At 50.9% G+C, this 23,682-nt stretch overlaps 10 protein-coding genes across 10 annotated transcripts; 5 read left to right on the forward strand and 5 right to left on the reverse strand.

The window, feature by feature from the left end:
• Positions 1 to 1,545: 1,545 nt before the first annotated feature.
• EDD37DRAFT_644581 (MBOAT, membrane-bound O-acyltransferase family-domain-containing protein) lies at positions 1,546 to 3,579 on the reverse strand (the record flags this gene model as incomplete). Its single annotated transcript, XM_062817529.1, has 4 exons — positions 1,546 to 3,274; positions 3,352 to 3,366; positions 3,442 to 3,496; positions 3,558 to 3,579. The coding sequence occupies 4 exons, from the start codon at positions 3,577 to 3,579 to the stop codon at positions 1,546 to 1,548; spliced, it is 1,821 nt and encodes a 606-aa protein (XP_062674684.1).
• Positions 3,580 to 3,845: 266 nt separating this feature from the next.
• Positions 3,846 to 5,841, forward strand: EDD37DRAFT_20890 (Sec1-like protein). The gene has a single exon (XM_062810287.1). The coding sequence runs from the start codon at positions 3,964 to 3,966 to the stop codon at positions 5,734 to 5,736; it is 1,773 nt and encodes a 590-aa protein (XP_062674685.1). The 5' UTR covers positions 3,846 to 3,963; the 3' UTR covers positions 5,737 to 5,841.
• On the reverse strand, positions 5,842 to 7,213 carry EDD37DRAFT_20928 (phosphatidyl synthase). The gene is made up of 3 exons (XM_062810289.1): positions 6,986 to 7,213; positions 6,822 to 6,922; positions 5,842 to 6,695 (listed from the first exon to the last, which is right to left on the reverse strand). Exons 1-3 carry the CDS (start codon positions 7,031 to 7,033, stop codon positions 5,948 to 5,950), a joined length of 897 nt encoding a protein of 298 aa, XP_062674686.1. The 5' UTR covers positions 7,034 to 7,213; the 3' UTR covers positions 5,842 to 5,947.
• A 218-nt stretch (positions 7,214 to 7,431) lies between these two features.
• EDD37DRAFT_572002 (V-type proton ATPase subunit A) lies at positions 7,432 to 10,303 on the forward strand. The gene is made up of 2 exons (XM_062814353.1): positions 7,432 to 9,807; positions 9,860 to 10,303. The coding sequence occupies exons 1-2, from the start codon at positions 7,578 to 7,580 to the stop codon at positions 10,204 to 10,206; spliced, it is 2,577 nt and encodes an 858-aa protein (XP_062674687.1). The 5' UTR covers positions 7,432 to 7,577; the 3' UTR covers positions 10,207 to 10,303.
• Positions 10,038 to 11,490, reverse strand: EDD37DRAFT_20872 (NADP-dependent oxidoreductase domain-containing protein). Its single transcript, XM_062810281.1, has one exon. It carries the CDS (start codon positions 11,361 to 11,363, stop codon positions 10,395 to 10,397), a length of 969 nt encoding a protein of 322 aa, XP_062674688.1. The 5' UTR covers positions 11,364 to 11,490; the 3' UTR covers positions 10,038 to 10,394.
• Positions 11,491 to 12,022: 532 nt separating this feature from the next.
• Positions 12,023 to 12,831, forward strand: EDD37DRAFT_585096 (ubiquitin-60S ribosomal protein L40 fusion protein; the record flags this gene model as incomplete). Its single annotated transcript, XM_062814445.1, has 4 exons — positions 12,023 to 12,209; positions 12,264 to 12,270; positions 12,395 to 12,480; positions 12,539 to 12,831. Coding segments are annotated over exons 1-4 (387 nt in total). The 5' UTR covers positions 12,023 to 12,208.
• A 229-nt stretch (positions 12,832 to 13,060) lies between these two features.
• Positions 13,061 to 14,418, reverse strand: EDD37DRAFT_21007 (Yip1 domain family). The gene is made up of 3 exons (XM_062810290.1): positions 14,239 to 14,418; positions 14,132 to 14,186; positions 13,061 to 14,069 (listed from the first exon to the last, which is right to left on the reverse strand). The coding sequence occupies exons 1-3, from the start codon at positions 14,281 to 14,283 to the stop codon at positions 13,294 to 13,296; spliced, it is 876 nt and encodes a 291-aa protein (XP_062674690.1). The 5' UTR covers positions 14,284 to 14,418; the 3' UTR covers positions 13,061 to 13,293.
• Positions 14,419 to 14,622: 204 nt separating this feature from the next.
• On the reverse strand, positions 14,623 to 16,178 carry EDD37DRAFT_21060 (rab-GTPase-TBC domain-containing protein). The gene is made up of 3 exons (XM_062810291.1): positions 15,819 to 16,178; positions 15,611 to 15,754; positions 14,623 to 15,556 (listed from the first exon to the last, which is right to left on the reverse strand). Exons 1-3 carry the CDS (start codon positions 15,946 to 15,948, stop codon positions 14,673 to 14,675), a joined length of 1,158 nt encoding a protein of 385 aa, XP_062674691.1. The 5' UTR covers positions 15,949 to 16,178; the 3' UTR covers positions 14,623 to 14,672.
• A 673-nt stretch (positions 16,179 to 16,851) lies between these two features.
• On the forward strand, positions 16,852 to 21,319 carry EDD37DRAFT_21112 (mono-functional DNA-alkylating methyl methanesulfonate N-term-domain-containing protein). Its single transcript, XM_062810292.1, has 5 exons — positions 16,852 to 17,531; positions 17,580 to 17,718; positions 17,764 to 19,342; positions 19,390 to 19,586; positions 19,631 to 21,319. Exons 1-5 carry the CDS (start codon positions 16,990 to 16,992, stop codon positions 21,074 to 21,076), a joined length of 3,903 nt encoding a protein of 1,300 aa, XP_062674692.1. The 5' UTR covers positions 16,852 to 16,989; the 3' UTR covers positions 21,077 to 21,319.
• A 1,308-nt stretch (positions 21,320 to 22,627) lies between these two features.
• Positions 22,628 to 23,563, forward strand: EDD37DRAFT_603726 (NmrA-like family protein; the record flags this gene model as incomplete). Its single annotated transcript, XM_062814675.1, has 1 exon — positions 22,628 to 23,563. The coding sequence occupies one exon, from the start codon at positions 22,628 to 22,630 to the stop codon at positions 23,561 to 23,563; it is 936 nt and encodes a 311-aa protein (XP_062674693.1).
• Between the last annotated feature and the right edge of the window lie 119 nt (positions 23,564 to 23,682).

Genomic DNA, 23,682 nt, shown 5'->3' on the forward strand with positions numbered 1-23,682 from the left:
ATGGTAAGCCTCGGAAACGGAGCAAACATTCCGCAAACCCTCGGCCCGGATGCACGCAATCCATTCTGTTCCCCTAGCCTCTCTACTTTATTGCTGCTTACAGTAAAGGAGCGATATGGTGAAGAATTTAAGTCAAGCACAGTGTTTGTGGTCAGCCTATGGATCGCTCTCAAACTGGGTTGGCATGTCACACCAAGAGCATCCTGGCGACAGAGCATCGAAGTCCAGTGACACGAGCCTCCCCACACGGCAATCCGACTTCACAGCGTCTTCGATCGATGCTTGCGAGACATGTGCTGATCTCTCCTGTGGCAATCCTGGGTCATTTTGATGCGTTCTGCCATTTTGGAATATGTGCCAACTCGCTGAGGCATTGCCCTGTGTGTACGTGAGTTGTTCAGACGTACTTTTGCACATGTGATATGAATTTCCTCCCCATATTGTCCAAGACGTGCTCATTGGCAGCTATTGAAAACACGCCGATACTTTGTTGCCGGCTAGGTCCGTTTTCATCGTGTCACGTCAAGCAGCGCAGATGCAGCCTGCTCCATTCGGTCGAGTGCAGAATACTCAAGCGCTTGGTCCCCTGCTTCGCTGGCAGACGACAATAAACACTTAACAAGGCGAGGTCGGGCGAGAGTTGCAGCTTTTGTTCGCAGAAAAGTTATACTTTATATCGAAACCTTCGATGCAAATCTCCAGGCTTGCGAACCTTGTCTCCGGATAAGCCAACCCTAAGCACGAAAAGGGTTTTATCTGCTTAGTGACAGTCTTTGTGCTTATCTTTTTTCGCTTCAAGGTTAAAGTTGCGAGCGTTGCGATCTTTGAGAAGTTTGAATGTCTTTGACTTTGATCATCCTGGTGTCGGGGTTGATGGAAACTCTGATGGGACTTCAAGCATTGTGATGGACACTAATCACTACGCGGCCGACTTGATTTGTCTGTGCATGTAGGAGCTGACCGAGCTACTCAGCATTTCTTCGGGGCAAGTCCTTGACGAGTGACGAGTGTCTTGTCATAAGAATCCATTACAAACCCGCAGAGCTGTCTGAAGCGATGGTCCTTGTGCCAGGTCAATGAATCTGTGATGGGATTCGGAGTGTTCATATTCCGAAGGCTGCAGGGTACGCTCCACACGGCACAAGCCACCTTTTGACTAATCTACACTTTCGCTTGGGCGTCTCACTTTCTCGATCTCGACAGGGTTGGCCGGCACGGGTGCAACCCCAGAAGGTGGGAGATTTCAATTTTCTGGGTGATTCCGTTGCTGACTCAGGTGGGAAGCTTTGAAACTGCCTATGGGTACGCGCGGGTTGAGACTACGGCGACATGCCTTGCTAAATCGACTTGTCGCCTCTAACAATCCCCGTCGCGCAATGACGCCTCCTCATGCAAAGTACTCTGCAATGATGAGGTCTGCAACCAATTCTTGATCACTGCTTGCGTTACGGAGTACAAAAGTACAATGAGATCGAGATCTAGAAATATTTGGCGCTAGAGTGCTACATTAATTTACGTACATATGTCCCTGACCCTTTATCAGTACTATATGGTCTTCTTGTCGATGCCACTGGTCGTGGTCGACGCCAGACCCGCACCACCCTCCTCTTTCTCGACTTTGCGCTTTTCAATGCCTTGCTCAGCACCCCTGGGCAGGCCAGAAGCACCGCCACCATTGGCCAACTGCTGACCGAACTTGAACTCGGGGAACTGGATCCTGCGACCCAACCTCGCCTCAAGTTCCCTCTTCAGACTTTCTCCAGTGGGCATGGTAACGCCACTGCCTCGCCTCCTTCGCATGTCGACTTCCTGACGAAGCTCCTCCACTGCCTCATCGATCTCGCGACCAGGGTCGCTGGGCAGGCCGAGCGAGGGCGGGTAGTTCGTCTCTTGGGCGATGGTCTTGCGCGTGTAAGGGTGATTACGCTTGTCGATGGCCTTGGCTAGGTACAATTTCGCAGGAGATGCGAAGAACGCCATTGCAATCGCGACTTCGATGATGGCGTAGAAGTAGACGCGCGCCCAGACCTTTAGGGAGTCCGAGAAGCCTAGGAGGACGAACGGTGCCGTGACGAAGCAGAAGGTCAATTGTGTGGCGATGTACCCGGCGATGTCGTAGTAGATCTTGTAACTTGTCGACTTTGTCCCATCGGGCGTGAGGAAGAAGGGGCGGATGTACCGGCGAGAGTTCTTCGCGACGGTCTGGACGAACGCGCCGAGCACGAACGTCAGGTAGTAGCCTGGGTAGAAGCCGTGCCAGACGGCTGAGGTGATGAACGTGGCCAGCGTAGCGCGAAAGCCCGGCTTTTTGCCTTTGGGTGTGACGCGCAGGTACACGTAGTTGCGCAGCCATTTGTTGGTGTTTTTGTTCCAATTGTCGAGGTATGCGCGCGAGTTTTGGGCCGATTCGATGCCCCACGCGTTGACATTCTCAAGGCGGTCCCAGCGTGGTTTGCCGGTCGCTGGGTCGATGCCGTTGTACCCTATTCCAGCCATGATGCAGGCTCCTTCGGTCAAGGCCCAGACGGCGTAGTACTTGAGCCGGGAGGTGAAGCCGAGCATGTATAAAAACCATACGCGACGGAGGAATGAGTAGTCCATGTACTTGTCTGATAGGAACAGGCTTACGTTGTACCATCCGGAGAACTGGAGGTAGAGGAAGATCCAAACCAGACCTGTCACGGCTTTGTATGTCGCTGGGACGCCGGACTGGGGGATGCGACGCTGCTTGCGTGTTGGCGCGGGTTTCTGGTTCGGTCCTACGTCAAACATGGACGTCTCGATCCATCGGCGGTAGTCGACGTAGTCGAATGCTGGACCTGTGAAGATCGAGGGGAAGAAAAAGACATAGCCTGCGTAGTCGAGGAAGTCGGGCATTTTGTAGATGGCGCGGTCTTTCTGGGCGTCGGTCAGCAGATCGGATTTGAGCCTTCCGTCATGTACGTTCCAGCTGAATGCGTGTAGTTTCATGATCAAGACCATTTGTCCACCTGTTATGTCGACCACGCTTGGGTCGTTGAGGGTCTGGCGCTCGATGTGGCTTATCGACATGTGGCCCATAAGGAAGAAGAATACAATCCATGGCATCAAAGAGCCGTCGATATAGTATGCTATCGCGTACGTGGCGGCGGCGTCGATCGAGAGCGTCCATATGCCATCCCAGTGGTCGAAGAGGCCGACGAGGAAGAAGAGGGTTATACCGACGGAGAAGAGGTTTCGGTATGCTGGCTTGTTGTCGGGGAGGCGTTTCAGGACTGCCGCTAGAGGATAGGAGCTGCGTTAGGTCAGTGAACCGTTCCAGACAATTGCGCTGAGCGGTTTGTAATTGTTCGTAGGCATGGGACAGCTTACATTAGGAAGGTAGAGCTAGTAGAGTGGTCAGCAAGGATGAACTCTCCAGAGACCACGTGTAGCAATATTTGTAGGACTGGAGGGACTTACAGCAGCTTGACCTCGTCCACCGAGGCCCCGAGCGACTTCGCGACGAAGGAGAAGGCTTAGGTGGCATGTCAGTACAGCGTTGGGATGAGCTGGGAGTTGTAGAGATGGTAACGTACGGACGTTTATTCCTGGCAGCATGTTGATGTAAGCCTACAGGCACTCTGGGTGCGCTGTGAGCGTATAGAGAATCAATATAGTACTATATACATGTTTTTAGTATGAATTGTTGACACCCAACGAGCCTACGGTTGAAATAACTTAATAGCCGATGACCGATGACGTTGAGCACCAACAACGCGCCGGACTCGGCTCATCATCGGCTTTATTTCTCCAGCCTCGCGCTAAAGGCAAGGCTGTACGAGTACGTGTCGCAGGAAGACGTATGGCATTTACTTCTGCTCTCATGGTTATCTCACAGGCGACCCGAACATGCGCCCTCTACCGTGCTTGGGAGATGCGTGATGCATGCTGAGTGTTATGAACAACTGACCACCACCATATCGCAAAACAACATCCGCCATCATGGACGTGGCATCGGCGGTCCAGAACTACATCTCCAAGATCGCAGGAGTCGGCGAAGGCGCAGCGGCTACACAGTCCTCGAAGATGAAGATACTGTTGCTGGACTCGAGTACAGTCTCGATAGTCTCCACCGCCATTACGCAGTCAGCACTCCTCAAACACGAAGTCTTCCTCATCGACCGGCTCGACAACCCTGCACGAGAACGGATGCGGCACCTCAGATGTCTATGCTTCGTTCGGCCCTCCCCAGACTCGATACAACTTCTCATTGATGAGCTGCGCGAACCAAAATATGGAGAGTACAATATCTATTTCAGCAACATCATCAAAAAGTCGTCTCTAGAACGTTTGGCAGAAGCGGACGATCATGAAGTGGTCAAGGCTGTACAGGAATACTTTGCCGACTATATCGTGGTCAATCCGGACCTAATGTCGCTGAACATGTCATTTCCGGCGCAGCGACTCTGGAGCCACAGTCCAGACATCTGGAATACGGATGCCCTGCAAAGGACAACAGAAGGGGTGATTGCACTGTTGTTGTCGCTGAAGAAGAACCCTTTGATACGATATGAGAAGAACAGCCTCATGGCCAAAAAGCTAGCAACCGAGGTCCGATATCAAATCACCCAAGAGGAACAGCTGTTCGATTTCCGGAAGACGGACACCCCACCAATATTATTAATCTTAGATCGAAGAGATGACCCCATAACACCTCTACTTACACAATGGACCTACCAAGCCCAGGTACACGAATTGCTGGGCATCCATAACGGCAGGGTAGATCTCAGCGTCGTGCCGGATGTCCGGCCAGAGTTGAAAGAAATTGTCCTCACACAAGACCAGGATCCGTTCTTCAAGAAGAACATGTATCAGAATTTTGGCGATCTAGGCGGAAGTATCAAAGAGTACGTTGATCAGTACCAGACACGGACCAAATCAACGGCTCAGATCGAATCGATAGACGATATGAAACGCTTCGTTGAAGACTATCCCGAGTTCCGCAAGCTGTCAGGGAATGTGTCTAAGCATGTCACGCTGGTCAGTGAGCTGAGTCGCCGGGTTTCGGCTGATTTGTTGCTGGATGTATCAGAGCTCGAACAAAGCCTGGTATGCAACGACAATCACGCTACAGACCTGAGAACGCTTCAACAACAGATCCAGAACCCCAACATTCCAGCCGACAACAAGATCCGGCTGGTAGCATTGTATGCAATCCGGTATGAACGAAATCCCAACAATGCACTCCCCGTGCTCCTCGACCTCCTCACCACTGTTGCCGACATCTCAACCCATAAACTCTCTATAATCCCAAAAGTACTTGCATACCACCACAGTCTGCAGCCGGCACCCGTTGCTGGTGGGTTCACCGACCTATTCGAGTCTGCATCGTCACCGTTCAGCCACTTCCGACGTAACTTGAATCTTAAAGGTGTCGAGAATGTCTACACCCAACATTCACCTCGCCTCGAAACAACTCTGCAGAACCTGATCAAAGGACGTCTGAAGGAGCTGCAGTACCCCTTCCTCGAGGGCCATACCCGGGACAAACCACAGGATATTATCGTTTTCATGATAGGCGGAGTTACGTACGAGGAAACCAAAATGGTGGCTCAGGCGAATGCCTCTGTACCTGGCGTGAGGATAGTCTTGGGCGGTACTACAGTGCACAACTCAGCTACATTCCTTGAAGAGGTTGATGATGCTGTGGGGAGCTGGCCTGACCAGGCTCCGGCGACTGCACAAGGGAGGCTAGGCAAGGCTGTGGGAAGATGAGGCTAGAGAATGTGCACGCGATGAGACGAAGTCATGACTTGAGCTGGACACGCTTGGCTGCTGACGAAGCGATGATTTTCGCTAAACACAGATGAAAAGCTTTCATAAGAGGACCTCCGGAGGTTTGGCGAATGTTATATTCTTCGGACGACGATATTCTACAGTGTCGACTTTCGTTGCTGCCACACATTGCACGTCTTGGTGGTTTCGACTACTTCAACTCCTTATCCTCCTTCGCCTTCTCGCGCTTCGCCATTTGCTCGTCAATCTCCTTGCTGCTCAAAATCTTCACAGCTTCTCTATTGCCAATATAGCTCAACCCACTCCAAACCGTCGTGCAGGCAACGAGGTACGACCAGCCTTCAAATACGCCGGTCAGATTGTACGCGTGCACCAACGCTTCAGGCAACACAGGCAGCAACATCGCGTTGCCGATGAGCAACAACTGCAAGAATGTGTTGATTTTGGAGATCTCCGTCGGATGCACCTCGGCACTTGGTAGACTGAAATCCCAATATCGCGCCATTGTCTTTGGCGGCGGCAGCGATATCCAGCGAAAGTAGATGGCCGAAATGGCTAGAGCGACGTCGCGCCCTAGAATGATGACTGCAAGCCAGATGGGCAATGTGCCGTTTATGGTTAGAGTGACTACTGCGATGGTCATTAGAGCTTTGTCGGCCATAGGGTCGATGACTGTGCCGACCACGGTCTGGCTGTTGAAGCGTCGCGCCAGGTAGCCATCTACGAGGTCGGTGACGCCGGCGTAGAAGAAGAGCGACAGGGCCCAGAATGGTTGTGAGTGCAGGATCAAGTAGCCTACTGCTGGAGCCGCGAGGAGACGTGTAAATGTGAGAATGTTGGGGATAGTGTAGATGTTCTCGTGGGCGGTTTTTGGAAGGCGTGGCAGGAGCGTTGTCAATTTTGGCTTGGAGCCAGTAGGACTGGATGAAGGGTCCGCACTGAGGGTGTTTTGATATGTTAGTCTCGGATGTGTTCATAAATCATGCTCAATCTGAAGGCTTTTGTTCTCTTGCTGCTGCTATCACAGGGTAGTTCCGCGGCAGAATGATCGAATGCTCCCTCACCTGGTAGTAGTAGTCTTCTGCTTTTCCAGTTCACTGTCTTTTGGTGGCTGAGTGGAGGACCTCCGAAGCTGTGTCACAAGCCGTACATGACTCTGATTTATCTGTACCGCCCATTGTCTTGACAACGTTCAGCAATTGCGCCATGACGGCGACTGAATGCTCACCTGGAATATTTCAGACGTGGCCTGGTGAGGGTTGAGAGTGAACGCCATTCACCACGAACAGGTCCACGATACCTGCCTCCTGAACCTTTTGATTGCGTTCTACTCGAAGCAAATGCCTGCCGTGGCAGTGGCGCCAATCCAACAGCTTGTGTCGAGAAGCCTGCGAGGCTTGTTGGCTTGAGGCCGCGACCGCCTTTTAGGTGGAACATCGAGGCCACGGCATTGTGGCGTGGTGGCACAAGCATTCGGTCACCACCATGCAGCAAGTAATGGGAAAGGCAAATGGTATAGTAAGACCTGCTCTGCACCTCAATACATGGGATATATCACGATATTGCGAGGGACGTTACTCCTGGTAGTACAGAAAGGTTATCGCGACTTGCATCACTTGCCCCGTGAATGACTAAGCATGCCAAGCTCGATCAAGCTATGCAATCATCGACGGCATAATGCTTCTTCGCAGGCGTCCATCTTCGAGATAATCATATCAAGCACAGACAGGGCCATCGAAGCTTCCTGTTGCTTGTCCATACAACGATTCCCTCCATACATCGGCCTGGGCGGCCATTCTTTTGCCTCCAAACCGCCCAGCATGGCCCATAAGGACACCCTTTTCCGCTCGGCGGCCATGTCCCTGACGCAGCTCTACATCTCGAACGAAATCGGTCGTGAGGTCGTCTCTGCGTTGGGAGAAATTGGCGTCGTGCAGTTCCGGGACCTCAACTCCGATACTACAGCCTTCCAGCGAACCTTTACGAAAGAGATTCGCCGCCTCGACAATGTCGAACGTCAGCTCCGTTATTTCAAGACGCAGATGGACAAATCCGATATCGAGATGCGAAGCCATTGGGACTTCGACCAGGATATGCTAGCTGCACCTCAAGCTAACGAGATTGACGAATTGACCGACCGATCCGAGTCCTTGGAACACCGAGTCAGCAGCTTGAACGAAAGCTACGAGACTCTCAAGAAGAGAGAGGTCGAGTTGACAGAGTGGCGATGGGTCTTGAAAGAGGCAGGTGGTTTCTTTGACCGCGCACATGGACAGACTGAAGACATCCGCCAAAGCTTGGACGAAGACGATGCTCCTCTCTTACGGAACACTGAGGCTGAAGAAGGCAGAGCTAATGGCGATGTCGGTCAACAGCAGAGCTTTGCGGTGATGAACATCGGATTTGTTGCAGGTGTCATCCCAAGAGAAAGGCTGCCAGCTTTCGAACGCATTCTGTGGAGAACGCTTCGTGGCAATCTTTACATGAACCAGTCCGAAATACCTGAACCGATCATCAACCCGGAGACCAACGAGGAAGTCAGGAAGAATGTCTTCGTCATTTTCGCCCATGGCAAGGAGATCATTGCGAAGATTCGAAAGATTTCCGAATCTCTGGGTGCTGACCTGTACAACGTTGACGAGAACAGCGACCTACGTCGGGACCAGATTCACGAGGTCAACACTCGCCTGAGCGACCTTGCCAGCGTCCTCAGAAACACCAAGAACACCCTCGATGCGGAGTTGACGGCCATTGCTCGGTCACTTGCCGCCTGGATGATCGTGATCAAGAAAGAGAAGGCGGTTTACAATGCATTGAACATGTGTTCCTACGATCATGCAAGAAAGACCTTGATTGCGGAAGCTTGGTGTCCTACCAACTCCCTCCCCCAGATCAGAGCCACCTTGCAGGATGTTAACGACCGTGCTGGCCTGTCTGTCCCCACGATTGTCAATCAGATCAAGACCAACAAGACGCCGCCTACCTACAACAAGACGAACAAGTTCACAGAGGGCTTCCAGACCATCATCAACGCATACGGCACAGCCAAATATCAAGAAGTCAACCCTGGCCTGTACACCATTGTCACGTTTCCCTTCTTGTTCGCTGTCATGTTCGGTGATTTCGGTCACGGATGCTTGATGACCATGGCTGCTGCAGCGATGATCTACTGGGAGAAACCACTTTCGAGATCCAAGCAAGACGAACTCTTTGCCATGGCTTTCTATGGTCGATACATCATGCTGATGATGGGTATCTACTCCTGCTTCACTGGACTCATCTACAACGATGTCTTTTCCAAAGGCTTCACTCCTTTTGCGTCCGCTTGGGAATATCCCGAAGATGGACGACCGGAAGTTACTGCACATCTGAAGGGCAGCTATCGCTATCCTTTTGGGTTGGATTGGGCATGGCACGGCTCCGAAAACGATCTTCTCTTCAGCAACAGTTTGAAGATGAAGCTTGCTATCCTAATGGGTTGGTGCCATATGACATACGCCTTGTCCTTCTCCTATATCAACGCCAGACACTTTAAGTCAAACGTCGACATCTGGGGCAATTTCGTACCGGGCATGATCTTCTTCCAGAGCATCTTTGGATATCTGGCTTTCTGCATTGTCTACAAGTGGTCCGTTGACTGGTATGCTGAAGGAAGAAATCCCCCTTCACTACTCAACATGTTGATCCAGATGTTCTTGTCCCCAGGCAACGTGGACGAGAGCGAACAGCTATACAGTGGTCAGGCGGGAGTCCAAGTTTTCCTGGTGCTAATTGCTGTCATCAACGTGCCTATTCTCCTCCTTCTGAAGCCTCTCTGGCTTCGTCACCAACACAACAAGACCGCTGCCAAAGGCTATCAAGGCATTGGTGACACGAGCCGCGTCACTCACGCTACGGACTTGGATGACGATGACAACGCGGATCATCATACGAACGGACACCCCAGCCAGGATAACGACGATGACGAAGGTGCTATGATTACCGAGAACATTGACGACGAGGAACATGAAGAATTCGAGTTTTCAGAAGTGATGATCCACCAAACCATTCGTAAGTTTCTCGATCTTGTAATTTACAGTGACGATGCTAACAGATTCTTTAGATACAATCGAGTTCTGCCTCAACTGCGTCTCCCACACGGCTTCGTACCTGCGTCTGTGGGCTTTGTCTCTAGCTCATCAACAGCTTTCGGTGGTCCTGTGGAACATGACCCTGGGAAGTGCCTTTGGCATGAGTGGTGGTCTACGAATCGTCATGATTGTTGTCACGTTCTACTTCTGGTTCATGCTCACTATTGCTGTTCTGTGTGTCATGGAGGGTACGTCCGCCATGTTACACAGCTTGCGATTGCACTGGGTCGAGGCTATGAGTAAACATTTCATCGGCGAGGGTGTGCCGTTTGAGCCGTTCAGTTTCAAATTGTTGCTTGAGGAGGAGCCCGTTGACTAGATGGTGTAAACTGTCTTCCATGCTTGTCTCGAACACAGCCGAGCAAGTGACTTGGACGTTACATATAGTAGATAGAAGCATAATCGATCTTCACGAGACATTGGTTCACCTCCCCAAGTAGGTTCGGGTCTTTGAGAAAACCTCGCGCTTCGTACTTGGTTTCGGTTGAGGCCACTATCGAGCATTGGCTAGCCTTGCGCCTTCTCAGCTCTGCTGCTCTGGATGTCGCCCCATATGCCTCCAACTACATCCCGGACATCAGTGCTCAAACCACCCCTCTTTACTGCTTCCAAGGTCTCTCTCAACTGTCCTTCACTACTAGCGCCAACGATCACGCCGTCGCCATACTTACCGTCCAGAACGCCATCCCACACTGTCCATCGAATTGCAGCTTCGTGGCCCTTCAAGCCAGCCGTGTCTACTGCATCCCTCACTTTCTGTATAGCCCCTTGCATCTTCTCGCCACCGTACAATTGTCGAACACGGTCGCCCGCAGGCCCTTTCGCCGTAAGCCTCGAGCCTGTCGGCGCAATCGCACCTCCTGCACCGGGACTGTATGCGTAAAAGGCGATTCCATGCTCGTGCAGATAGGGGATCAACTCGCTCTCAGCCTCGCGGTTCAAGGGATTGTATTCGCCTTGAAAAACTGCCGGCGGAATCCAGTCGTGTTGTTTGCAGAGTGATAGGATCTCTTGTACGTCGGCAAGTGTATAGTTCGATATACCCCATTGCTTTGCCTGGCCGGTAGATACAGCGTGCGAGAGGGCCGAAACAGGATTTGTCAGTGGCTGTGTCCGGTCTGGGAAATGTAGGTAGATTGTATGCACGGAAGAGACGCCCAGAGCGTTGAGAGAGTCGGCGATTGACTTGACGATGTTCTCTGGCTTGTGGCACCCTGGCGCAGAAAGGACCTTGGTATCAATGACGATATTGGAAGCAGTCTCAGTAGACGAGAGCGTAGCGCCAATGACCTCTTCGCTTGTGCCTGGTTTTGTAGGGGGATATCGTCGTGAGGTGTCAATAGTGCTATGTCCATAGGATGTAAGGACGTTGAATAGGACTTCTGCTTGAGCTGATGTGTGCGTTTTGGTCGTAGGATCTTCGGGAGAGCCAAAGCTCGCCCAGCCGAGAATAAAATTAGGCTGCTGTTTGGCCATGGTCTCCTATATGCCACTTCGGAAGATGCCAGTAGAACTGCACGCTCGGTGAAGAATATAATGAAGGTAATCTTGAAGGCTCCGGGCAATAAGCAGAGTGCTTCTTCTGGAATGCCTGATATGCGTGCGCCAAAGTGATACCGGGTCAAACAGTCCTAAATCTAGGGGCGTATGCTCTGTTTCGCATCAGGCAAGTCAGTGGAAGGCCTGGTTATTAGTAAGACACGGGTACTATAAGAACAGCGATTGAGATATGACGACGGCGCAGACCGATCATCAGAGGATAAGGTGGACTTTGGGAATGTTACAGTGCCGCAATGGCGTGATCGATTGGACAACTCTCAAAGTGGCTTGTCAACGCCAGATCTATGCCCTCTTATACAGACAACATACTGGCATAAAGCATGTTCATAAGTCATGAAGCCGAGCATAGTTCAAATGTAGCCATAATCTCAAGCTTTTAGAATGCTAGATCTGCCAGGGTGAGCAGGAGTGGTGCAGTCGATCCGGTCATAACGGCCTCAGAAAATCATGCAGGGATTCGAGGCGACTTTCATCGATTCATGCGACGTAGCATCCTTTGTAGACTCGCCACGCAAGCCCGCACTTCGGCTGGATGTTTGTCGCTTTTCTCGATGAGTCAATCATCAACGGTGAGTCTATGAGAAGATGCCATGGCGGCAAAAAGTTGTTTTCTACGTCATGACTAAGCAAAGTCAAGGCACCACGTGATGATTTTCTTGGCAATGATATTTCTGAGTTCACACATAATTTGGAGCCGCTTCAGCAACGAAGTGAGTATCATCGCCATCCACCATTCCCAGTAATACGAAGATACTGTCAAGAGTAAGTTGTTGCTCTGTTGAACTTGCTGTGCTCACGATACTAACAATGATACAGTGCAGATGTAAGTCTTTCCACCTCGATCGGGCCTCGATCACCCCACGACGTCAATATTCAATCCGACCGCCACCATCGGGATCAGAAGAGACACAAGGGAGAACAATGAGCTGACTGGTTTGAAATAACAGCTTCGTCAAGACCCTCACGGGCAAGACTATCACCCTCGAGGTGGAGTCTTCCGACACTATTGACAATGTCAAGTCCAAGATTCAAGGTATGTCTTGTCCTGAACAGTTGGACGATTGCGACAAGGGCTGACAATCTCTTTACAGACAAAGAAGGAATTCCGCCCGATCAGCAGCGCCTGATCTTCGCCGGCAAGCAACTCGAGGATGGACGCACTCTCTCCGACTACAACATCCAGAAGGAATCGACACTTCATCTCGTCCTCCGTCTCCGTGGCGGTATCATCGAGCCCTCCCTCAAGGCTCTTGCCTCCAAGTACAACTGCGAGAAGATGATCTGCCGAAAGTGCTATGCCCGTCTGCCACCCCGAGCCACCAACTGCCGCAAGAAGAAGTGTGGACACACCAACCAACTCCGACCAAAGAAGAAGATTAAGTAGTGGTTGCGCGCTCTTTTTCATTTTGGCGTGGGTGGTGTGCGTGGAAGGTGCAAGTCTAAGCCGCTCAGGCGCAAAAGGACAATGTCAAGTTGCGAATCGGCTGGAGATCATGACTGTGGAAAACCGGTTGAAACCCCGGCAAAGAGTTCTCCATGAAGAGAGAATGACCGGTATGCATAGGCTAGAGCAAGTCAATTCATGTTAAACCGCGTTCATTTCGGGTCTTTAATATGAGTTTGCTCCTCAAGACCCCAGTTTCAAGCCATGGTCGCTTGCCTTTTGCGACCCCAGTCCCTGGCCTGTTGACCTGACCTAGGACAATCCGAAAAAGCCTATATCGCTCCTATGAAAGCAACACGATGCTGTATACCACATCGAACTTTGTGGGGTTGTGATAATACATTACACTGCATCCCGTATATTGTAGAACCCCATTCAATGCTTCTGCCGAGAGTTCCAACCCTAGAATAGCATCAACCTGTCGTCCGCGTCACCCTTAGCAGGACTCTTGTGGCTAAAGAAGAGAATCTTGATCGCGATCGCAAGGCCAGCCTGCAATAATATCACCGCCAACAACAGGATCTGGCTGATCTTCTTCTCCGTAGCGCTGATGACAGGGCGTAAGTTCTTGACCAGGAAGAACACGCTCACACCACATCCCAGTCCGACCAAGGCATAATTCAGCCCATTGAGCGGCGACCACGAAACCAGCGCCACGGCAATCCAGAAGAGATTGCTATATCCGTATAGCGCCCAGCACTCAATCAGGTCCATCGACTGCGCGCCGAACCATCTCAGTGCAGCCCACAGTCCCAGCGGGACGAATAGCGTGTATCCATAGATCAAGCCCGCGGCGCCGCTGAGTAGCTTGAAGTCGTACTCGAAATGCTTCTTGCCTTCGGTCGCGAGCTTGTGAGATATCGTGCCCGTGAGGAATAGGATGACTACCACTGTCGTTGCGATCCAGAAGGGCCCGTATAGGTCGGGGTTTCCGTCCAGCGTGTCGAGGAATGGAGCCTGGTTGGGTAGGAAGGGGAGGATGGCGCTGCGACAGCGGTGCAGGACGGTCGTGGTGTCGACATCAAAGAATTGGGCGTAGAACGATAGTGACCAGAGCATGTGCTTGGGAGGAACGGCCGAGGGGTCATTGGGCAGAGTCGCTGGGTTGGTCGCGCTATTGGACAGGAAGGCCGTTGAGTCGGGTTGGATTTTGCGGTTTGATGGGTTGGTCTCAAAGTCTGAAGCATTGTTAGCGGCTCTGCGATCTCGAGGTGAGGTAGCTGGCAGGGGTTGGACATACTCGAGGAGTGAAATTCGAGGTCGTCGTCCTGCAGGTCGGTGTGGCCTAGGTCACCCTGAAATGTGTTAGAGCGCGTGAGCAAGTGCATGCATAACGGCGAGCAATACCTCCGTGTCGATGTCTACTACGACATCGTAGCCTCTGTTCGCCATAGTGCAGGGTATTGTGTTCAATCGGAAAAGTGCTGCAGCATGAACAGAACGATCTATTCTGGAGCTGAATCTTCAGCCTTTCGAATCCGGAAGTGCAACACGTCGCCTGTCTATCTGACGCGGCAGGAGATCATATTCTTGTAATGACAAAACTATAGTGAAATCTGCGCGAGAATGTTTTGTCATTACAATATAGCCATGTTCTATGCATCGAGGCCACTACGGGCTTCTCATCTTTTGAGAAAAGCGTCTTGACATTACTTATATGTGCGAAGGCGATTGTTCTGTAAAGGTATTGTGGTCCTTCGCAACACGACTAGGGTTAGACAGCTGACCACCAGGACCACCATTGTGGCGGCATTCAGACCTGATCTGAGCCGAGTGTCAATTCAGGATTTTCTGGAAAGATATTGAAAGGCTGAAGACAACAAAGACAAGATAAACCTGTCTTGTCCAGTTCTTCGCAGCCAGAATGATACAGCACCAACCAGCAATGTGGCGGTCAGCGAGGCTACCGGTCTTCTGTACATGTACAGTAACTTGACCCTCCTCTGCAACAATTCCTCTCTGCGAAGTTGCTGGATCTGCTTCTGGCATAGTACCTCGGCGGCCTTGAGGTTGTGTGGTTGATTGATGTTTCGTGATGTCTTAAGGACGCTGTATGGTGACAATCGCCACCATACGAAGCCAGGGAGCCTTGCAGGCGGGTGGTGTTGGAACAAGATCAACGTGTTCTGAACCAATTCGTCGATCTCCAGTGTTTGTGGTAGCTTGGAGATCATGAAAGTGAGTATGTCGGACTCATCTGCGGGCATTTCCAACAGCTCCATGCGGCGCGAGATGGTAATGGTGGCGAACAAGTACAGACTCATGACTGGTTCATGCGAGAGAAGGAAATCGTACACTCGAGCTATGTCGCCATAGTTCTGAATGTCATGGGCAAACAAGGAATGCGTTGCCGACAAAGCAAAGCTATTCTCAGCTTCGGCAATGTGATCAGCCAGTTCGGGGTCTGCAGCTTTGACGATGGCTGAGACAAGCTCAAAATGTTTTCTCGCGGGCGATATTGTTGGTAGCATATAGTCGCGCAGGCGGAGAAGTGATATTCGCGGAACGGCCACGGCAGCATGATGTTCTCCTAGTACAAGGAGGAGAACTTGTACGACGTCGTGGTAGCTTTGGAAGTAGGAGAGCATAGGGTGACTCCTGAGTGTTGATACGATTAGGTCGGAAAGTTCTGCTTTCCTCTTGTCAAGGGATTGTTCGGATTCATCTGTTTGCATTTAGACCAGTGATTACCGTCGATCGGTGGGACTCTTGCACGAACCTTTGGGGTAGTATACAAAAGCTCGGTCAACGTCAAGTTGGACTTGGTCCTCATCAGAATGCCGGGGTAGCTTTCTCCAGGCCTGATTTGACTGTTGTTGTTCACTTGCTCCGGATTGACTCTTGTGGCCCAATAGGATTGGCCCTTCCAAGTTCGTTCGTTAGCTACAGTAGCACCAAGGATCAGAAGTAAGAAGGACAGCACATACAAGCCTGGCGGCGAAGTTCGTCGGTCAAAAGACCCCCTGCTGAAGTTGCTAGCTTGACCAGGGTGTCGAAGTCACCCTGTGTGCATGCCTGTTGGATTGATTGGCCTTTCTCCCTGTCTTGTTGATCCATAGATGTGCGTACTGGCACTGACCGTGCTTAAGCTTGAAGGTATGCTTCTCCTCAAGTCGAGATGCTCTCACATTGGTCGTATAACGTCCAGCATCACAATTTTTTAGACCTTATATCGAGCTTACCTCTTCCATGGGAGTTGAGTAGCCAGAGGTCTTGCAAATTGAGATTTTGGTCGTGGAAGCTCGCCGCTCTTTGAGCTGGAATTGAAATAGGCTCAGAGTAGTGACCCTCTTGTGGCACAACAGATGTCAATGATTGCCTGGGGATGATTTTGATGTGGACGGCAAAGGTGACAGGTAACACGAAAAAGCCAGCCCTTTGGACGTCAGCTTGTCAGACTTTGTCCACCAACTGTCGCTGATAGTATATTCGTGCAGCTGAACGTTCCGATGAATGACTATGTGCCAGGATGCGTCGTCTGTTGGTCATGCAGCGACCAGGATTGATGAGTGGTAGGTATGATAAGATGCAAGGTTGGAAGGGGGAATTGCCTGAAATGGTTGTTCTCGGGGCTTGGACCTTCCGGGGCCAAAATGACAGGCACTGGCACTGGCACCTTTCCAGACAACAACGTTGAACACCTCACGTCAAGTCTTTCTAGACAGGGATGCCTCAAACGGTTTGACATTCCTCCAAGAGGCTCGAGATACCGAAAGTGTACGAATCTTTGGGACGTTTTTGCGTCGCTTTGGCTGTACACCGGTTCTGGGAGGCCGGGGCAAGGATTGTTATTCTTCGGATGGCCTACGCATTGTGTCTAGATAAAGAGGCTTCATCCCTCGCAGTCTTCACCGGAATCGCCATCAACCAGATTGTTGCTTCTCTGACATGTTGACCAAGGATTCCAGTGTCTGCACGAAGTGAGAGCTGACTGCAATACATCAAGAAAATTACGTCTGGAATCACGGCTCGCGCATGAAATTAATACTGGATTCTTGTAGCGTCTCGTCGCTCAGTTGCTTCGTTGCTCACTAGGACAACATCGGTTACTTTCTCAGCAAGTTATTTTGCCTTTCCCCAGGTACTGCTGGGAACACTATGAGCGCCAACAGACCCAAGAAAAGCAGGTCACCCAATGGGGAGCAAGGGCGACTGCCTGCTCATGAACGGCTCGGGATCCTCTCGAGGACTCTCAATTCCAGCTCAAGCATCCGATGGATTCTTCCGGCCAAGATTCGCTCGCCTGTAAAGGAAGATGTGGTATTCGTTGGAGCGACGTTTGTCCAACTCCATGAGTTCCAGGAAACTGGTCAATTAGTCAATACCACTGCAAAACTTGACTTTGGGACACAAATCACTGATGCAAAGGTAATCTCGGCCGATGTGGAGGTCGTCCCAATCGTCGACGCAATACTGAAGCAGGAACGGGATCAAGAACGCTTCACTGTCCATGGAGAGCCTGTACAACACACTCAACCACCACAGATTCTCGTCATCATTACCGTCGACAACGACCTCATCTACGTCTATGCAAGGGAATACGATGACGGCGATGTCAAGCTTGCCTTTGCGAGAAGACCACTCCTCAGAGGTGCTGGGTTACCCTCAAGCGAGTGTCGATCCATCGCTGTGGAATCGCAGTACGTTGTTCATTAGTCACAGATGACCGCTCTGATGCCAACTGATAGATTCAGATCTCGTGCGCTTGCCATTGCCTCTCCTTCCGGCTACTTTGGCATATTCAAGTTACGTCCAATTGACGAGATCAAATCCGAGATCGACAGCTGGGATCCACAGAAACCTGGCTCGTTCCGTCCTTCAGAAGAGGTGAGACTCCTTTCAGCTGGTTGCCTTTGCTACTAACATAGCAAGCAACGCTTCATTCAGGTGGACGGAGATATTCTAGCAATGTCGTTCTTGCGCAGTCTCGAATCAGATCCAGATAAAGTCATACTCCTTCTTCTAGTCTACTCGGGCGAGCAGACTCAAGGGATACACCAATACCTTTACAGCTGGGATACTCGCTCTCCCCTTCAAACAATAAAACCTATGGCCTGTAGTGGCCGCCGCTTAACCGAGAGTCGCCTTCCTTCGATGCTCGTACCGTCAGCACAGCCCTACTCGTTCATGATTGTTATGGATACTGGACTGTCTTACTATGAAAACGTCCACACCAACGACACCAAGCGTATCCATTGCCCCTTTGTTGAGCAAACCTCTGGCTCTCTGGAATGGGTTCAATGGGCGAAGCCAAGGCGGCATAACGAGTATTTGCGGAAACGGGATGATCTCGTGCTTGTTAGGGAGGATGGCATGGTCCACTATTTCCAGATTGAGAAGGCTTCGAGTGTCAAATTCAGCATGAATTGCACCATAGGACCTCTTGGGTTCAATGTCGACACTGCTTTCTGCATGCTTGCGGGACCGCCTGACAAAGGTGGCGACATCATTATTGCTGGCGGCAGCATGACCGATGGAGGCGTGTTTCATGTGTCCGCAAGAGGTTCTCCTGAATGTACTCAGGTCATTGAGTCGGTCTGTCCTCTGCGGGATATGATCCTTGGTCCATCAACGACAGTACATGCTGGACAGTCAACAACTTGGTCACAGGAGACTCCGGATCGGCTTTACACTTGCTGTAGCAGAGGCCACGGGAGTGGTGCATTATTCGAGATCCGGTATGGCTTGGAAGCGCAGATTGGCTGGACTATGACCTACCCAGATGCTGCTCTCATTGACCGAATATGGACTCTGGATATTCCAACTCGGAATGAACTGTTGCTATTGGGGTCGCAGTCCACACAGTCAACAATGGTGTCGTTTGACCTAGATACGCAGGATCTATCATTCACCGACTCGGAAACTCATCCAGGTTTTGACTATGATCATCCGACCCTTGCTGCCGCCGTTATCGGCGTCGATATCATTGTTCAGGTGACGACTGGTAGTGTCAATATCATCCCAACCACACCCGATCCTACTCCATCCCAGATCACGCGCATCGAAGCAAATTTGCATCAGGCTGCCATATTCGAAGGCGAGAACATACTTGCAACGGTGGTCAGACGTTCTGCGGGCAGCGAGATAGCTCTGACGGCCATCATGACCACTGATTCTGGCATTGCGCAGCTGGCACCAGCCACATCCACAACGCTCCCTGACACCGCCAACAGTCTGTGCTGCCTGAAATGGGGAGGCTTTCTTTTGCTCGTTGTGGGCACCGACACTGGAAAGCTGCTTGGATACATGGTGTCTCCCGATTTGACGTTAAGGGTGGTCTTTCAACACAGGGTTAGTGATTTGGACTCCAGCATTGAGTCTTCAGCGGTCACCTCATTAGTGGCACTACAACGGGGACCGGATGACCCTGTGCTCATCCTTTGTGGTCTCCGCTACGGTATGCTGCTTTGCTTGGAGATGAATAAGGCTGAAAGACGCGAGTCAGAGCTGAGTACGAAGCCTACGGTTTCAGTCGCTATTCCCACTAACCCATCACAGGTCTACGGTGCGATGATATCTATCGTCTTGGGTCCACCTCGGTGATCGTGACTAAGGAAACTTCGTCGTCAGATCACGCTCAAGCCACGTCCGCATTGGTTTTGTGTGACTCGGAAATGCGGCGTGTTACACTGCACTCAAATTCTCTTATGGTAGACTATACGGTGTCTTCACTATGGATTACCAACCGTTCGGAGGTGAGACTATCTCGTCGGTGTCGTGATTAGACTAACAATCCTAGCCATCAGTGGAACCGTCGATAAATGCTCTTCACCGCATCCCAAACCTATCTTCGAAAGGAGATCCTGGAGGTCTTCTCGTTTGTGCTACGGGAGACGACCTTCTCTTTTGCTCCTTGGTAGGTCAAGATCAAGGCATTGTCAGAAAGTCGCCTATAGATGGTGTCCCACGGCGTGTGCTCTATTCCGAATACCTGCAAAAGTTTGTCGTCGCTTTCGAGCGAAATCACCTGCTTACCGGTATCACGCTCGACAATACTGCTGATAGCATTTCCAAAAAGCGTGTTGCGCACGTCAAGAATAGTGGCCATAGTGCTCCAACACCCCGTAAGATCCAACAGGTCGGTCTTCAGTTGGTCGACCCCAGCATGACAGACACAGACGGCCAAGGACTATCGGTGGTTGTAACTGAGGAAACAAACGAAACAGTCAATGCTCTCATCCACTGGGCGCCAACTGACGGAGAGCATCACTACGAATGGTTTGTTCTTGCCTTGGAGCAGAAAGAACCAGGATTTCCCCAGTGCAGTGGCCGAGTTGTCTGCGTCAACGCCAAAAGTCTCAGCAAAGGAACACCCGACTCAAATCCCAAGATTGCGTTCAGAAGTCCCGATCGACCCGTAACCGCCATTTGCGCGTACAAGATGTCCTCACTCTTGATCGCCGTGGGAAGGGAGCTACACTTGCATCACTTAGACTTTGCGACTCGCAAATGGAAGACGCTATCCAAGCATCCGCTGCCATCCTATGCGAACACTATTACATGTCAAGGATCCATGATTTTCGTGGCAACAGCTCAGCATTCCTTGTTTGTCCTCGTTGAACGCGATAACAAGCTCTTCGAACACAAATCGGACACGGAGGCAAGGTCCACGAGGGACGTTGTCGTCTTCGATGGCACCTCCGCAATGTTTTCGGCTTGGAATGCTGGCAGTACGGATCTCGTGGCGTTCTCGGGGTTTCGTAAGGACGGCAACGAGCCCTACCCACTATTTCACGCGACGTTGCCTCTCCTTGTGGATAACCTGCTGTTGAGTCCTAGCTCGGGCAGACGTCATCGCTTCTACGCGGGTGCCAGCGATGGGACGTTATTTCACCTAACGGTGTTGCGAGAAAGTGAGTGGGAGCTGTTGCATTTCCTGGAGCAGACCAGCTACATGGACAAGAAGGGCATCAAAGCTGTGCCAATCCGAAAGAAAGATGCGAACAACGAGGATGTGGTCATCAGACCTCCACCAGTGAAGCTGACTGATATGCATGTTCGTGGTGACCGATTGCTCATGATGATCGAAGAAGGACCGTACAATCTGCGGAATGTGCTGAGGGGGTCCGAGATGCTCAACACATTCAATGCTCTAGTCACGAGAGTGCTGGGCGAGACGGAGCATCCTGTGGATGCTGTGGGTGTGTGGTTGAGGAAGCTGCTCAGGTATCCGTCGAGATCGTGATGGTCGTGGAAAAGTTTGGACGGCCTACAATCCTTAATTTTCAAGAATAAAATGCATACTCTCACAGCCGATCGCTTTCTCTGCCGTATTGTCGAGCTGGTTCAACTTGTGGTTCCTTTGCCTTGCCCATGATCTCTTGCTCACCATGCAGCCCCTGGAAAGCCTGGTGTTGACTTTGTGGGTAGGCCTGGTGTTGAAGTGTAAGACATGTACTGGAAGTTCGGCTCAACTGTCATCCCGTCTCTCTAGTTCTCCGTACCCAAGCTGCCGCTGGTCCGTGGGGCTGTCGCGGCCTCTTGCGCTTATCTCCTGGGGGCCCACCGCCCCCCGTGTGTCACACAAACAGGGTTTTTTCAACCCCCTGCATTAGTAGCGGTGCTGTCACAGTTGAGTCTTCATATAAGCAATTTCCTAAAAACTGTCCAACTTCCAATGGTCGGGTATGTCTTCCATTTCTCAAATGGCATTGCAACCTCTAACATTCTTTATAAGATGGTGTAGATGTCAGTACTTCATCACTCTGTCGAGCTTCAAACATCCTAACATGCTTTCAGGGTTATCGTAAGTTCTTCTACCATTTTCAACCTCAAAACACATCCTAACATGTTCTAGACGACTGCTTAACAATATTCAGCTTTACGGTTGGATTGCGAACGCAGTAGGTCCTGGGATCGATCCCCAGTCTGATCATTTTTACCCCCCAAAGCTGTGCAGGTCTGGGGTGTCTTTTTGGGTCTATACCCAAAATTCGCTTTTTTTGAGGTGAGTTGAGTTTTGTGCCAATGTCGCGAGGACGGCTTTTTTCGTGAAGGAAACTGTCCCGGGGTCTTCCCGGGCCCTGATTCTCTTCTTGAATTCAGTACGAAGAGTTTTCTGCTCCGCATTGTAGATATCTACGCTCAAACAGCTGTGTTTGGAAATTGAGATATGTTGGCATTTTCAGTGTCATCCCCGGGTTTTGATGTCTTTCTGTGCGTGCTGCACGACATTCCACGATGCTGGTGGCCTACAAAGTGAGCATCAACAGCTTTGGTGAGGGTGGTGATCTCCATCTGCCTCTACCAGTGGAAATCTTTCGGATCTCAGGTATATTTAATCACTTGCTTCAGGGGTGGATATGGGGCTACGTCTAGGTCCATTGGCTGACCAGTGACCACAAACCTCATGAGTCAATTCCCACAACCCTTTTACCACCCACGGACTAGCTTCACAGCGTATATGGAGGTTTACCTGAGATAAGAAATGACTAATTAACACCACAGAAACTCACTCGGTCCACCGTGTGTTGATGCCTATGCTCTCACTCCAAGCAGCAGATAAGAGCTTCTGCTCTCGTCTCTTCGACTTAGCTCGGAGGACGCCTGACAATACATGAGATCCGTGGTCATTGTCAGCCTAGAAGTCTACGCAAAGTGTCTTCGAACCTCTGTGCCTGCGCTGCCGCCCTTTGACAACTTTTCCCGGGCACGTCATCTATCTTTCTCACCTGTGAGTTAATAAGATAGCTTCCTTCGTTTATCGTCTCCTGTTCTTGTGCTACATTCATGAGAAATGGCTTCACAACACATAAACATAAGCAAAGTGGCCATCGTAGGCGCAAATGGCAAAGTCGGGCCATTCATCCTGCAAGCGATCCTAGACACAAAGTCGTTTCATGTCACGGTGCTCAATCGAAAATCCTCGAAATCCACATATTCGTCAGATGTCAAGGTCGCGCAGATAGACGACACATATCAGCACGAACAACTTGTGGAAACATTACGAGGCCAAGATGCTCTTATTATTGCGTTCCCAGGCACGCAGAGTGACAACTCGATCAAGCTGGCGGATGCTGCCTTCGAGGCAGGTGTCAAGCTGGTCATCCCGTCCGACTTCGGAAGCTGCGACAGCAGTGATCCGAGGTCCCTTGATCTGATTCCGCTCTATGGGAACAAGAAGGATGTTCGAGATTATCTGATCAAGCTGTCTCAGCAGAAGAGAGACGACGGCAGCCACCTCGCGTGGACAAGCTTGATTACAGGGCACTTCTTCGACTACGGACTGAGAAGTGGCCTGCTCAATATTGATGTCAAGAAACGTACCGCAAGAGTGTTTGACGATGGGAAAGCTCGGTTTTCCAATTCGACGCTTGCGGATATAGGCCTGGCTACGGCAAAAGTCTTGCAGCACACTGGAGATGCTCGTTTGAAAAACAAATTGGTATATTCGCAGAGCTTGTCAACCACACAGAACGACTTAATCGCTGCGGTTGAGAAGGTGATCGGAGCCAAGATCGACATCGAGGAGGTATCTTCTGAAGAGTACATCCAAAAGAATAAGGCTCAATTGACGGGTAAAGGTGACGATGGGGAGGCTACTGAAGAGCTCGTCTCGGTCGAGGGTATTGTGAATGCTGATTGGGAGAAGAAGGGAGATGCATTCGTGAATGAAGTGCTGGGTATGCCGAAAAGAACTCTTGACCAGCTTGTGAAGGAGGCGCTTGCTTAGATTGAGTCTTGGTCATATTCGGGACAGAGCATTTACATCTGGACCATCGGAGATAGAGATAGGCATGGCAAATTGAGCCCGATACACGTGCCAGATCTACCACCAAACACTATATCTAG

Source organism: Exophiala viscosa, assembly GCF_022695815.1.
Source record: "Exophiala viscosa unplaced genomic scaffold EDD37scaffold_1, whole genome shotgun sequence".
In the NCBI taxonomy this organism is placed as follows: Eukaryota; Fungi; Ascomycota; class Eurotiomycetes; order Chaetothyriales; family Herpotrichiellaceae; genus Exophiala; species Exophiala viscosa.